The sequence below is a fragment of the Dipodomys merriami genome, unplaced genomic scaffold (assembly GCF_024711535.1).
Source record: "Dipodomys merriami isolate MVZ:Mamm:240054 unplaced genomic scaffold, mDipMer1.0.p SCAF_5, whole genome shotgun sequence".
NCBI lineage: Eukaryota > Metazoa > Chordata > Mammalia > Rodentia > Heteromyidae > Dipodomys > Dipodomys merriami.
In genome coordinates, this window is record NW_027206068.1 from 25,309,674 (window position 1) to 25,323,292 (window position 13,619).

The 13,619-nt window shown below is 38.4% G+C and overlaps 1 protein-coding gene across 22 annotated transcripts in view; it reads left to right on the forward strand.

Annotated features, from left to right (window-relative positions):
- The window catches only part of Nrcam (neuronal cell adhesion molecule), a 278,315-nt gene extending 269,206 nt beyond the window's left edge, over window positions 1-9,109 (forward strand). For all 22 annotated transcript variants that reach the window (XM_069996201.1, XM_069996200.1, XM_069996199.1 and 19 more), the window contains one exon: window positions 6,771-9,109. In XM_069996201.1, coding sequence (XP_069852302.1) covers window positions 6,771-7,008 — 238 coding nt within the window. In that variant the 3' untranslated portion in view covers window positions 7,009-9,109. The remainder of the gene's footprint in view (window positions 1-6,770) is intronic.
- The last annotated feature ends 4,510 nt before the right edge of the window (window positions 9,110-13,619 follow it).

Genomic DNA, 13,619 nt, shown 5'->3' on the forward strand with positions numbered 1-13,619 from the left:
CAAAACGTAACTCAGCAGTGTGATTTTTTTTGTAGTGAAGCATAAAGTTCATTAGGACAATGCTGATGCAAAAATCATTTCCCCAAACCTCAGAATCCTTTTGGTATAGGTGTGGCTTTGTCCTGTGACTTTCAGATTCTACCTCAGAATTTTTTTCCTTTGGTACATTTCTACTTAAAATAATCAGAAAACCTTTATCTGAGATGTCACAAATAATGAAAATGGTTCTAACTGCTCATGATAGAATTTGTTTTAAAATAATGTATGCAAGTGTCATTCTTTTTCCTTAGTCACTGAGGTCCTCCCTCTGCTTTGCACCTGCTGGAAGTTTTGTGTCTGTGTTACTTTTTGACTGTTATTCTCCAGCCTTATGAAAATGAATTGTAATGCTGATTGCATAGTGACACACACAAAACTAAGAACCTTTGCCTAAATGTAAATTAACTCCATTCACAATTTGCTCATTCTCCAGACTGAGGTTGAAACCAGTTCTAAGTGGTTGGCTTTGATGCATAGAACATTCCATAGTGCAAAGAGAGATGGAACTTCAATGGTGGCCAAATTTGATTTTTTTTTTCATATGCTGTAACCCTGTGCACTCATTTCAACACCCACCTCATGCAGTTACCCCCTCATGGAAGCCTGCAGCTTTGTTTGTTTGTTTCTTTAATTATACAGACAGTAGGATCTGCATCCTTTCTAGCATATAGAAAAATCACAGAAATGCACCAACTGTGTAAGTATTTTCCTGTTCTTTAGATCCATTCATTTTTTTTAACCAGAATGAAACTAGATCAGAAACCATATGCCTGTGGTACTTGAACTCATAACTTACTGCATAAGTAGAGACTGTTGTCATGTGAATCTAAGCATTCCTGTGAATGTGACCCTGCTGCAGGCTTGCTAAGCTATTCTCCTAAAGCTTTATTGATCCAAAGCTACAACTTAGTCTGGCCATAGTAAGATGGTAACTACAGGAAAATCAGACATAATTATCTCTGATATAGTTCCTGTTGCTACTCAGTAGGCATTCAGTGGGTATACACAACTCTGAACTAAGCATTGTTGAAAAAAAACTCCCTAAAATTTATTCTTAGTATAAAAGAAAGGAAAATATATTCCAATGGTTTATCTGCAGTTATAAAATGAAGAAATGAGAATTTTTAATGATAGAATTCTGAAGAATTTCTGAAATGACTACTGTTTCTTCTGTTGTTATTTTACCAAGACTTCATCCAAGCAATGTTTATTAAGTGCCTGCTGTTAACCAAGCTTTAGGGGTCTTAAAAGCAACAGAATTTTGGCCCTATATTGAGAATGTTTAATAACCATATTTTATATGGTGATCTAAACATATTTTCCACTATACTACAGTCTTTATGTAACTACCAAGAATATATTTATATCTATCTATTCTATACTGGAATTTATTTTAAAATTCAGTTAATCTTTGACCTTGGCTAAAAATTAGCATCTGATACTTCCTGTTCTTGAAAGATTTTTTTATTAAAAATGTGAGATTTTTATTTGCTTTGTAAAACTTTGAAGCTACATAACAAAGTGTGTGTATGACTTTTAAATCACCTGGAATTTATTAATTCCTCTTATTTGGGAAACTACTTTTTCGCAATTCCCTTTCATTTTTTTTTTTTTTTTGGGTCCAGTCGTGGGGCCTGAACTCTGGGCCTGGGCACTGTCCCTCAGCTTTTCAGCTCAAGGCTAGTGCTCTACCACTTGAGCCACAGCGCCACTTCCGGCTTTTTTGCTTATGTGGTGCTGGGAATCGAACCGAGGGCCTCAGGCATGCAAGGCAAGCGCTCTACCACTGAGCCAACTTCCCAGCCCTTCCCTTTCATTTTTGAGTCAGAAAAAGACAAGCACTAATACAGTGCTTCACTCAGACTTGTGAACACATGTCACACCTAGAAAGTTCTGTTTCAATGTATTGCACAAAGTATTTCTTAGGGGAAAAAAACATGTCCTCGAACTACAAGTCTGCAATGCAAAGAAGAGGAGGCAGGGACACACATTTGTTATATACAGTGTGCCAGCCACTGTATTTATGCTGCATGTCAAGCCTCATTTATCCAGAATCTCATTATTGAAAGACAGTATTACAGCATACCACTTTTTAAGATCTAATCCTAAGCCATTTATTCTCCAATTAATCACAAAAAGCTGGAAGTGGAGCTGTGGCTCAAGTGGTACTAGTCTTGAGCATAAAAGCTCAGCAGAACCCTGTGTCCAGGTCCAAAGTTCAAACCCCATAAGTGGCAAACACACACACACACACACACACACACACACACACACACACACACACACACACACACACACAACTTATCCTACCAAAGATCCTGCTACCTTTGAATACCTTCTCCTGGAAAGACTCTGGATAGAATTGCTACTTTCTGCCTTCTACCTAGCTCTGGTCTGACTCACCATAGCCACAAAGCTGGAATAAATGGCTGCTTCCAAAAAGCTCTTCTTGGCTGGTTGCTATTCCTAACTGATATGATGATTCATGTTGAAATCCAAATGAATGTGAAGGCAAATGCATTAGAATTAATAAGGATTTTGTAATATTTAACACAAAATTAACATAAAAGTAATTATATTTCTATGTACCAACAACGAGAAAATTTGATTTTAAAAATTATTCTAATTATGATAGCATAAAAATATAATGCAGGAATAAAGCCAACACTGAAATCTTCCACAGAGACTTTGTCAGAGACGTGTCTTTAAGCCAATTTTTGTCTGTCTCTGCACCAAGATAGCAGTCTCAATAACAGCATTTTTCTTGATATCTGCTAGGGCAAGTCCTCTAACCTTGTTTTTGTTTTTGTTTTTGTTTTTGTTGGCCGTGGAGCTTGAACTCTGGGCATGGGCACTATCCCTGAGCTCTTCAGCTCAAGGCTAGCACTCTACCACTTTGAGCTAAAGCGCCCACTTCCGGCTTTTTCTGTCTATGTGGTGCTGAGGAATCAAACCCAGGGCCTCATGCATGTAAGGCACCTTCCCAGCCCTTGCTATTGTTTTTTAAGAGTTTGTTTTTAAATAATCTTTGCCCTTTTCATTTGTACATAATATATCTTAGAATCATTTTGCCAAGTGTCATATAAAAATCTTCTAAGCTAAGGCGCTCATTTGTATAATTTTAGCTACTTAGGAGGCTAAGATCCGAAAGCACACAGTTGGAAGCCAGCCCCAGAAGAAAACTCTGTAAGACTCTGCCTCCACTTAACCAGCAAGAAGCTGAGCAGGAGCTGGAGGTGTGACTCAAATGGTAGAATGCCAGTCAAGCAAGCGAGTTGATAGAATGGGAGGCACTTGGTTCAAACCCCAGTACCAGAAAAAAATTAAAGTTTTTTTATATTAAAAATGAATTTATTCTAATGAGCAATATGGAGAAGATTAACAGTGTCCATATTTCAGTCTTTTATCTAGTTTTAAGGCTAAAACAACCTTGTGTTTCTGAAATAAATCCAATTTAAGATATATTTTTATAGATTGCTAAATTGAATTTGCTCAGGATTTGAGGTTTTCTCATCTGTGTTCATAGTAACGTTAGCCTATCTACGATTTTCTCAGTGTTCTTGCTGGCTTTCGACATACACCAAAACTAGCCTCATAAAGTTACTAAATGAGTATTTCTTATGACATGTCTAAACTTTAACAAGTTAGAAACTGAGACAGCAATCTTCCCAGACATGTTCCATTCCACAGTAAGTAAAGTTAATTCCAAGCTTCCCGTTGCTCAGACTTTGATGGTGTCTTTTTCTCTGTGTATACTAGACAAATGTTCACTGGAGCCACATCCCAGGCTTTTTCTCTTTTATACCTAATCCATGGGAACATTCTCTTTTCCCTATCTTCTAAAGATGTCTATAATCTGAGCAGTTTGTACTACCTCCCATGTTCCTGTGTGAGCCAAGTCATAAGGATCTCACTCCTGGATTTTCGCAACCATCTCTACGTAGCTCCCTAGAGCAGGGGTTGGCAAACTTTCTTTGTAAAGGGCCCCGTAGTAAATATTCTAGACATGGTAGGCCACAGGGTCTTTGCTGTAGTTGTGCAGTTCTGCTGATGCAGCCAAAAGGACTCATACAGTATATGTAATAAATGGGTATGACTCAAGTTTGCCCTAAGTTACCAGCCCCTAATCTAGGATAGCTCGTGTCAACATATAGGACAGAACATGATTTCAAGAAGCCAGTGTCTTACACTTATAATTCTAGATACTCTGGAAGACCATGATTCAAAGCTAGAAATGGCAGAAAAATCCATAAGTCTCTATCTCTAACTAACCAGCAAAATGCTGGGCTGGAGGCATGGCACAAGTGGTAGAGTACCATCCATAAAGAGCCAAGCTTAGTAAATGCAAAAACTCTGGTTTCAAGTCCCCAGTACTAGTCAAAGAGAAAAGGGAAAAAATGTGGTTAGATCATGTCACTCATCCATTGACAGTCTTCCAGTGGCTTCCCATCTCACTTTGAGTTAGAGTCCTTACAGTGAGCTAGCCCTGCTTCTTCTACTTTACCCTTACCATTCTCTTTCTCCCTTGCTTATTCAGTTCCAGCCACACTAAGCTCCTGGCTCTTTCCAGAACATACCAGTCTTGCCTCCCCCTCAGGGTATTTAAACTACTTGTTACTTCTGCCAGAATTGTTCTCCTTCCAGTATTCATCTAGCCAACCTAACTCGTCGGCCTATGATCAAATGTTACTTCTTAATGAGTGCTTCCCTGGACATTTTATGTCAACCTTTGGTCCTCTCTCCTAACTCACTCAGTTCTCTTCCTCAGCTCTCTACTCTCCATAATACTGATCACCTTGTGACATAACTAATTTTCTTTATCATGTTGATTGTAAGGTATATTTTCTCCCACTAAAAGAAAACTCAGTGATGTCAGAGACTTAGTCTGTTTGGCTGGCTGCTATATCCCCAGTGTCTAGAATAACATCTGCTTTGGAGTAGGCACTCAGTGAACATTTCCTGGATGAAGCCAGGAGTAGACAGATGGCTAGACAAAAGAAATGCCATAGACAAAAATGTCCTGTACCATTTCCTTTGGGGACACTGAAAGCAGAATAAGACTAACAGTTGGGACCCAGGTGAAAAATTCTGCTCATTGTTGAATCCTTCAGTAGCATTAACTTTCTTACCAAATCATGTTCAATATTCACAAGAGATGTTTAACCAAATCCTAGAAATTCATCATTACACCCCATAGCTGTTGAATAGGCTATTTTTATAACAGATTAGATGCTAGGGGCTGTATCCTCCAAAACACCCCCAAAGACAGGTCATCCAAAGGTTCTGTGATGTCAACCCACTGGTTAATCAGCACTGAGAATAAAAGAATATAGATCATTCAGTTTGCCACACACACTCATATATTATCTAACCAGGTAATTTTCAGTATCACCTGCCAGTGATATTGCTAGCATTATTTCCTAGGCTTGAGGTACTTTTCTTGGAGAAAAAAAATGAAATCTCTATCAGCAACTGATGGCAAATGAGCAAGAATATTTTTATATCTGAAAATCTTCTGAAACAGAGTTCAAAAGAAAGTCTCAGATCAAGTTGCTCTGTGATACTGCAGCGAAAGTAGCCTGTTGTTACATGAGGATTTTTTTTTAATTAGTAATATGTCTGCTTTCTAATTTGTCTTGCTTTTTTTGTTCTTTGAAAGAAGGCAAAATACTGGATTCTATCATTGTCTTTTTTCTATTTTTTGCCTTTTTTTCTGTTTTTCCCAAATGTTACCTATTAAGGAATAAGTTGATGTGCATACTCTTCTGCTTCCAGAAATTGTGCTGAGCAGTTCAACAGAAAAATAAGCAAAATGATAATGATAGAATCCTACACAGTTTTATAAGACAGTCCTCAAATTTCCCTTCAACATGGGTAGGCTGCATAACACAAATGGGGAAGGGGGGAAAGAGGTTAATGTATGTTTGCTTTTATATGTGGGAAATAGGTCTTCAGAACATACTGACATATCTCTCAGTACAAATGTACTTTTGAATTAAATTTTAAATTAATAAATAGTACTCTAAATTAATAAATCTTTACCCATTGACCAAAATTTCTACAAGGAAGATTACTGTGTATTATCGGTATAAGGATTTTGCTTTTCTTCTTAGGCTACTCTCATTTGTTTCTTCTGCATCCTTTTAATTGGATTTGTAGGTCTTTTGAAAGGTAAGGTTGAAGTTTACAAATCTAGTCTGCACTCAACAACAAAGTTATTTGAGATGCAGGATTTTGCTTTACTTTCTGGCTCTGCAAAAAGAAAATAAAATCCATATTTCACAGTTAACCAAATCATGCTCCATTCATAGCCAAGGAATCAGAAATATTACACCGTTTAACCTACTAACTTCTCAACTTGCCATAAGCTTCCCTCTGCATCTGAAAAACAAACTAGTGATAATTTCCAACTTACCTCGTTTTCCGTTTTTTTTTTTAATGCTTATGAATGTTTCTGGATTGCTTTCAAATCAGGCATCCAAATTTCTCATTGAAATTAACATGCACAACAGGAAGCTCTCCACTCTACTTGAAGAGTTCATGATTCAGCCATTTCTGCACCTGGTTTTCATTCAGCTCCATCCTAGTCATTGGAGACAACCTGACATTTAGATTTGGCTAAAGAAGCTCCAAATGCTTTTTTTCTTCATAATTTGCATGCATGATCTTTTAAAAGCAAAATGCTTCACCTAACCACCAGTGTGGACAAAAATATTTCTTCTTTCTTCCAGTGACGCAGAAGACCATAAGCCTTTGAAAAAAGGAAGTCGGACACCTTCAGACAGGACTGTGAAAAAAGAAGACAGTGATGATAGCCTGGTTGACTATGGAGAGGGGGTGAATGGCCAGTTCAATGAAGATGGCTCGTTTATTGGACAATATAGTGGTAAGAAAGAGAAAGAGCCAGCTGAGGGAAATGAGAGCTCAGAGGCACCTTCTCCTGTCAACGCCATGAACTCCTTTGTTTAATGTGGAAGCTCTTTGCCAATACTCCATTTCTCTAGAACGTTTATCCTGAGCACTTGTTTGTTAGCCCTCTCATAGTATAAACATATGGTTAGAAAGTCTATTTCTGCTATATGTAAATAATATGAGAATGGTTAGAGCAAGAACATCATTCAAATGATATGTTAATGTGAACTGGGGTGCAAAGTGCGTAATTCTTCATTCAACAGGGTTTAGTTTCTTTTCAATTTCCTCAGAACTGATAAAATAATGCAACACCATCAACAGATCATGTTATTTCTTCTTCAGGATACAGGATGCATGAAAAAATGCTACATACTTAAAGGATCTACCTGTGTATCTTATTAAACATGGTTTGATACTTTGTTTATACTGTCCTCAGCTGAACCCCTAAATATGAATTCCGTTTTCATTGTCAAGAGTGTTCCAGTAGTATCCTCTAGAACTTCAATGTCTTTGTGGACATTGTTGTGAATTTGGTGACTCTATGTCTAGCTGTTGTTAGTCTTTTTTGGGAGACTGTTAGGAACAGTGTGTACAGTATATCCTTGCTAAATGAGGTCACTATGACAGTTGCATTTGCTGATGCTTACTGAGACTCTGTTATCTGCTCTTCACTCCTGTTACTTTATAGGCTTCTAATCTTCCAGGTATTACAGCAGCACAGTGTTCTTCTACTTTTTACCTTATCTCTGTGTCTGGTTGTTTTTACACAAACAAGTGTATTGCGATGCATTTCAGCATTTGTGCCATACTGAAAGAACTGAAACCAAATCACTCCAATTAAATCTCAAACGGTATTCCAGGAAACACAGAGCAAGACACATGTAGTGCCTTCAGACAATAAGCATTCCATAACACTGCATTCTGTACCAACTGGTGCATCCAACTCCATCCCATGTTTCTGTCATTGCCCACAAATGACTTTTGAAAGACAAAGATAATGAAAATTGCAATGCTGAAAATAATGTGAAAAAAATAATAAAGACAGTTCATTTTAAAGGGGCAGTCCCCCATACATGTAAAAAAACAGCTTCCTTATTAACTAGGATATATGATAATTTGTAGTCTTTTACAGTTTCTACTCAAACAAGTCATATTCAATAAGAGTGACTTCCACATAGTAAAAAAAATGACAGAAACACCAATTATTGCATGTGATAGCATGCCTGCAGTAATACATTATTCTGTAAGACTTTACCTTTCAAAACTTTACAGCATTAAGCAATTGGGATGTAAATTGCAGTGGACACATTTCAGAATCTGAGAAATTGGACAAATGCTTAGAAGTCCATAAATAAGGGGATTATATCTGCCATTTAAAAATAAATATATAACCTATCAATAATAATCAACAGAATCTATCAAATATGAAATCTCTCCAAATATGAAAACCTACAACAACCTATAATTGAAGGAATGCTCAGTTTCATTTGCCAATAAATTGGTTTCTCATAACTTGCATCAAGTTTAATTTTAAGTAAAGCTTTTTATATGTAGATATTTTGTTGAATTTGTTGAATTTGTAAATAGACTTAAAGTGTAGATGCTATATGCTTAGAGGTGTTACCTACAAATGAACATGCAAACAATGTTTATGTTGTACTGTATAAAAAGTAAGCTAATTAATGCAGTGTGTGGGAGTGGAAAACATCTAAATGCCTTTTGTGATTCCCCCCTTTTTTGTTGTTGTGAAATTGAAGTAGTGAACTTTCTCCCTACCTTTTCAGCAGGTTTGTATTTGAAATCTTCAGAGCTTTGCCTATAGAGAATGATAGGCTTAGTCACCTGGCATCTTTGACAAATGCAGACAAAACAGTTTGAACCTTGGGGTCAGGTGGCCCTAAAGCCTTTTATGTTTCCCTATTCACTCTTCCCATACCAACTTGTCCATTGGAAAAACAAAACTACAGAATGGACTTGCCTTGGCCTCAGACAGAAGCACAATGATGAAAGTCACTTTGAATGTATCAGTGCTTTGAGAGAACAATGAAAGTACAGTTTTTACACTTCCATAATGAGATGACAAATTGACCCGTGCTTGAATCAATCCTGTAATAATACAACAGATTTTGTATTAAAATTAAATGTGCTTTTAAAAGTTTCTCTCTTTTTTTGTAATTTGTTCTGTTCATAGTGGTGTGTGAATGTCCTAACAATGGTGTATTTAACTGTTCAGGCAAATGTGACTAGAAATTATAAAAAAAAAAAAAACCTGATTATTAAACAGTCTTGATCTTTTTGTGATTTTTAACTTTTCCAAACATACATTTCTAAATATTTTTAAATGGTACAGGTTTTGGTTTTCATATGTAGAGAAAAATCACAAAACTAAACCTAAGAGTAAATAAAGCTGCCAGGCGCTGGTAGCTTATGCCTGTAATCCTAGCTATTCTGGAGGCTGAGATCTGAGGATCATGGTTCAAAGCCAGCCCAGGCAGGAAAGTCCATGAGACTCTTATCTCCAATAAACCACTAGAAAACCGGAAGTGGCGCTGTGGCTCAAGTAGTAGAGTGTTAGCCTTGAGCTGAAGAGCTGAGGGACAGTGCCTAGGGCCAGAGTTCAAGCCCCACGACTGACAAAAAAAAAAAAAAAAAAGAATAAAGAAGGCATATCAAAAATGTTTTTATGAAAAAGCAGGAAGAGATACTTTAGTCTTTTGAGAAAGGGTTCAAAAAAATCAGACACTGTCTCCTCTCTCAAAGCTGATTATCTGGAATAGGATTACTACCTGACCTCTGCCTCCTCAGACATAGACATCTCTCTTTTTTTTTAACATGCCTGATTTAACATGCAAGTTAGGATATTTATAAGTATTACAAATACATTACCTATTCCCTTCTCTCCAACCTCATTTTTCTCACTACCTCAAAGCTCTGCACAATCAGCAGAAGACAAGCGTGTTCCATATCCCTTACTCAGTGGTCCCCTGATTCTGGCATCTAAGATCTACTGCCTCAGAGCTCCTCTCCCTTGCAATTATTTGAAGAATGGGTTGTGTTAAGTGAACTATAAGATGCCATATAATTCTTGGTCTTTCTATTATGCGGGCATTCCTGCACTCATTTTAGAACAGCAGTCTCTGCCACTTCCCTGCCAGGGCCAAGTCCCAGACCAAAGCTTCCATCCACATTAAAGACCAGGAAAACATAAGGCTGACCACAGAAAGCATAAGTCCACTGTTGGTATAAACCATCCTGTTCAGGTGTTTTTTTAGGCTGATTTTGGAAAACAAATCTTAACCTCAAGTGAAATCTTTCTGCCACCTTGAGATATTTCTGTAAATAACCACCAGAGGGCTCCCTTAGGCAGCACAAAAGAAATATGATCATGGTGGGTGGAGGGGAGTGGAAATAGTGCAAATTGCTTTGATAATCAGATTGTGATCTCAGGGAAAATGATCACCAGCTGCAACAGGGGAAATGGGATTTGCAACTTTCTCTGATGAGTTCACAGCTTTCAGGGAGTTGGCAAGTGAGCCTGTTTAATCCCCTTCTTCCTGGGAAAAGACTGTGCCTGTGTGGCTCCTCCATGGCTTTAGCTGTCTGGTTGGAGCAGAAGCTGCAGAGTCCCACTAGGGCTGAAGGCAAGACAGGTCCTTAAAATCATTCTCTCCCTTTCTCCTGATAAGTTGTTTTGTGTGCCAACAATAGTTTGATATTTAAAGATTATATAGCCCCCAAACTTAAAAACAAAAACTACAGACTAAACACAGACAGGCACTTTTCACTTAGAAAACTGAAAAGAGAATTCCCATTCCAGCTTTGCCATCAACTAGCAGTGTGACTGTGCACATGAACCCCTTTCCAGGCCTGCTTCCTCAGCTAGAAATGACAGGGAGCTGGTGGTTTCCCAGACACACCTCACTAATTTTGAATCCTGTGGTTCCTTGTAATAAAAACAAGACAAGGATTCTGAGAACTTTCTGGAACCAGGTAATTTGCAAAGTGGTTTCCTGTGTTGAGGAGCCTAGATTCCAGTGTGGGAAGAGACAGAAGAAAGTACCCACTAGATGACTGCAAAATTCCACACTGCAGTGAGAGCAAGGAAAAGAGGCCATCCCCTGAGAAAAAGTGACAATTTTGCCCTGCTCAGGAGAGGGAGTCGTGAAGGCTGCCTGAGGAAGTGTGAACTGTGAGGTGAAGGACAAGGAAGAGACCAGGTGACAGAAAACATGACCAGCAAGTCTGAAGTAGATGCAGGAGTCAGGCCAAATTGGGCCTGAAGGACACATGACAGTTTATGTATTCATCCAAAGCAAAGTGAACAATGGGAAGTATTTGAAGGGTTAGAAGCAACCCTATTAACATAAGCTTTGTGTTGAGGGAGGTAGGAATTATGGGATTGTGTGGAAAACAATAAGAAGCTTTGAGAGAGCAGTTCTTTAGGTAAGCCCTGGATCTGTAATATAGCACTGGAGCTGGAGGTAAGTGAATGACTTCTGAAGACCTTGAGGAAGTGAGGAGTAATTGAGGCTGAAAGATTTAGGGGATGGGGAAGGTCCAAGAATTGCTCTTAGAATTCTGATTTGCCCAACCACACATGAGGTTCACTTACCTGGGAACAAAGAACAAGATCCAGGCTTGCAGGTAAGTTCCATGTAAATTTGGGTTTAAAAAAAAAAAAAAAAGTGAGCTGCTAGGCACCAGTGGCTCACTCCTGTAATCCTAGCTACTTGGGAGGCTAGGATCTGAGGATAAAAGTTTGAAGCCAGCCTAGGCAGAATAGTCCATGTGACTTATCTCCAAATAATCACCACAAAACCTGAAGTGGAGTTGTGGCTCAAATGGTATAATACTAAGCATGAACCAAAAAAAGTTCAGGGACTAGGCGCCCTGAGTTCAAGCCCCAGGACTAGCACGTGCACACGCACGTGTACACACACACACACACACACACACACACACACACACACACCCCTAAGCTATTTTTCTTAGGGGAACTAAACTCATACTCAGCAATGACTGTGTTGAATCTTTTTCACTCTCCTTATGCATTAAACTCTATCCCCCTTCCCATTTATCATAAATCACTTCCAACAAGTTGCCTTATTTCATTGATCTACTGAAAAGAATAAGAATAGAGAAGAAAGGGGAGGAAAGAAAAAAGAAGAAATACCAGGTCATCCCCTCATCTTCTGCTGCTTTATCATTCTTGGCCTCTACCTCCTGTGAAAGCAGAAGAACATCCTTTCCCTCCTGAAGAGGACCAATCTTGCTACCCAGGTGGGTACATCTCTTCCTCCTTTGTGGATTCTTACTCATCAGTCATCCCGGCCTCCCTGGGCTGTCTCTTGACATTAAGCAGTTCAAGTCACTTAGACATAAATAGAAATTTTGAAACCTTCCATTCCCATCCCATGCACCCCTTTTCAGTTATTGTTTTCTTTTCTTGGTCAAAAAAAGGTTGAAATAATACCAGAAAGGGTATGTGAGTATAATCATAGAAGTGACTCTAAAACAGCCCCACTCACTTCATCCTACAGACAAGTCTTTCTGGGACTGTAGTTTAGAGCTCATTAGCTCAGAGTATGATTCACCAAAAAGAAATGTTTTTAATCAGAGGCACTCAGCTAGCACACTGGAACCACCTGGGGAGATCTACATGTCTGTTGCCTCACAGAACCTCTGCTGTCAGTGTCTGAGATGTGGCTTGTGCATCATGATTTTCCAAGGCCCACAGATGATTCTACTGTGTGATTATGAAGATGTCAGTATAAAGGAGCAACTTGTCCAACATTATTGTATGTGCATTGAAAGTACAGTGCTTAGAATTTTTAATATGTTTCTTCAACAGCTTTGGTGGATGACAAATTCTCTTGTATTTGTCTCATTAAAAACTAAATCTAGAGAAAATACATCCATCATGAAATGCTGACAGACTATATAATGGTATAGACACTTTGGACAATATTTTAGCAATTTCTTTAAATACTGAATGTAAATGTACCAAGGCCCAGCAAGCACTATTCCTAGATATATACCCAAAATGAAAACTTATACTTACTCAGACTTGTACATGGTTGTCCAGAGAAGCACTAATTAAAAGGAACACCAACATCAATGAACAGATGAATGGATAAGCAAAACATGGTATAACCATGTAATTATATAGTACATTACATAATGAAATGCAATAGTATTCCGCATATTTTCAATGTGTATGTATATGGGTTTAAACTCAGGGCCTGGGCACTGTCCCTGAAATTTTTCTCCTCAAGCCTAGTGCTCTACCACTTGAGCCACAGCTCCACTTCTGGCTTTTTTTTTTTTTTTATGGTGAATTAGGGATCAGAGTCTCACAGAGTTTCCTTCCTGGTCTGATTTTGAACAGTGATTCTCAGATTTCAGCCTGCTGAGTAGTGCCCAACTCTAGTTCTCTTAAAAACCCCAGGAGTTCCATTTACCTCAGGCTCTATCTACAACTAGTGTACTACTGACTTAAAAAGTTAACGAATTTGGTGGGTTACTTAGGGTTGACGACCCTTGGAGAACATCTTGCAGTGGAAGGCATTGCTGGCTTAGAGAGCTAAGACTAGGGACTGAAAAACGCTGTGCTATTGTTTCAAAATTCCCAGTTGTAGAGAATAACTGTCAAAGTAAAAGCTGTAAAG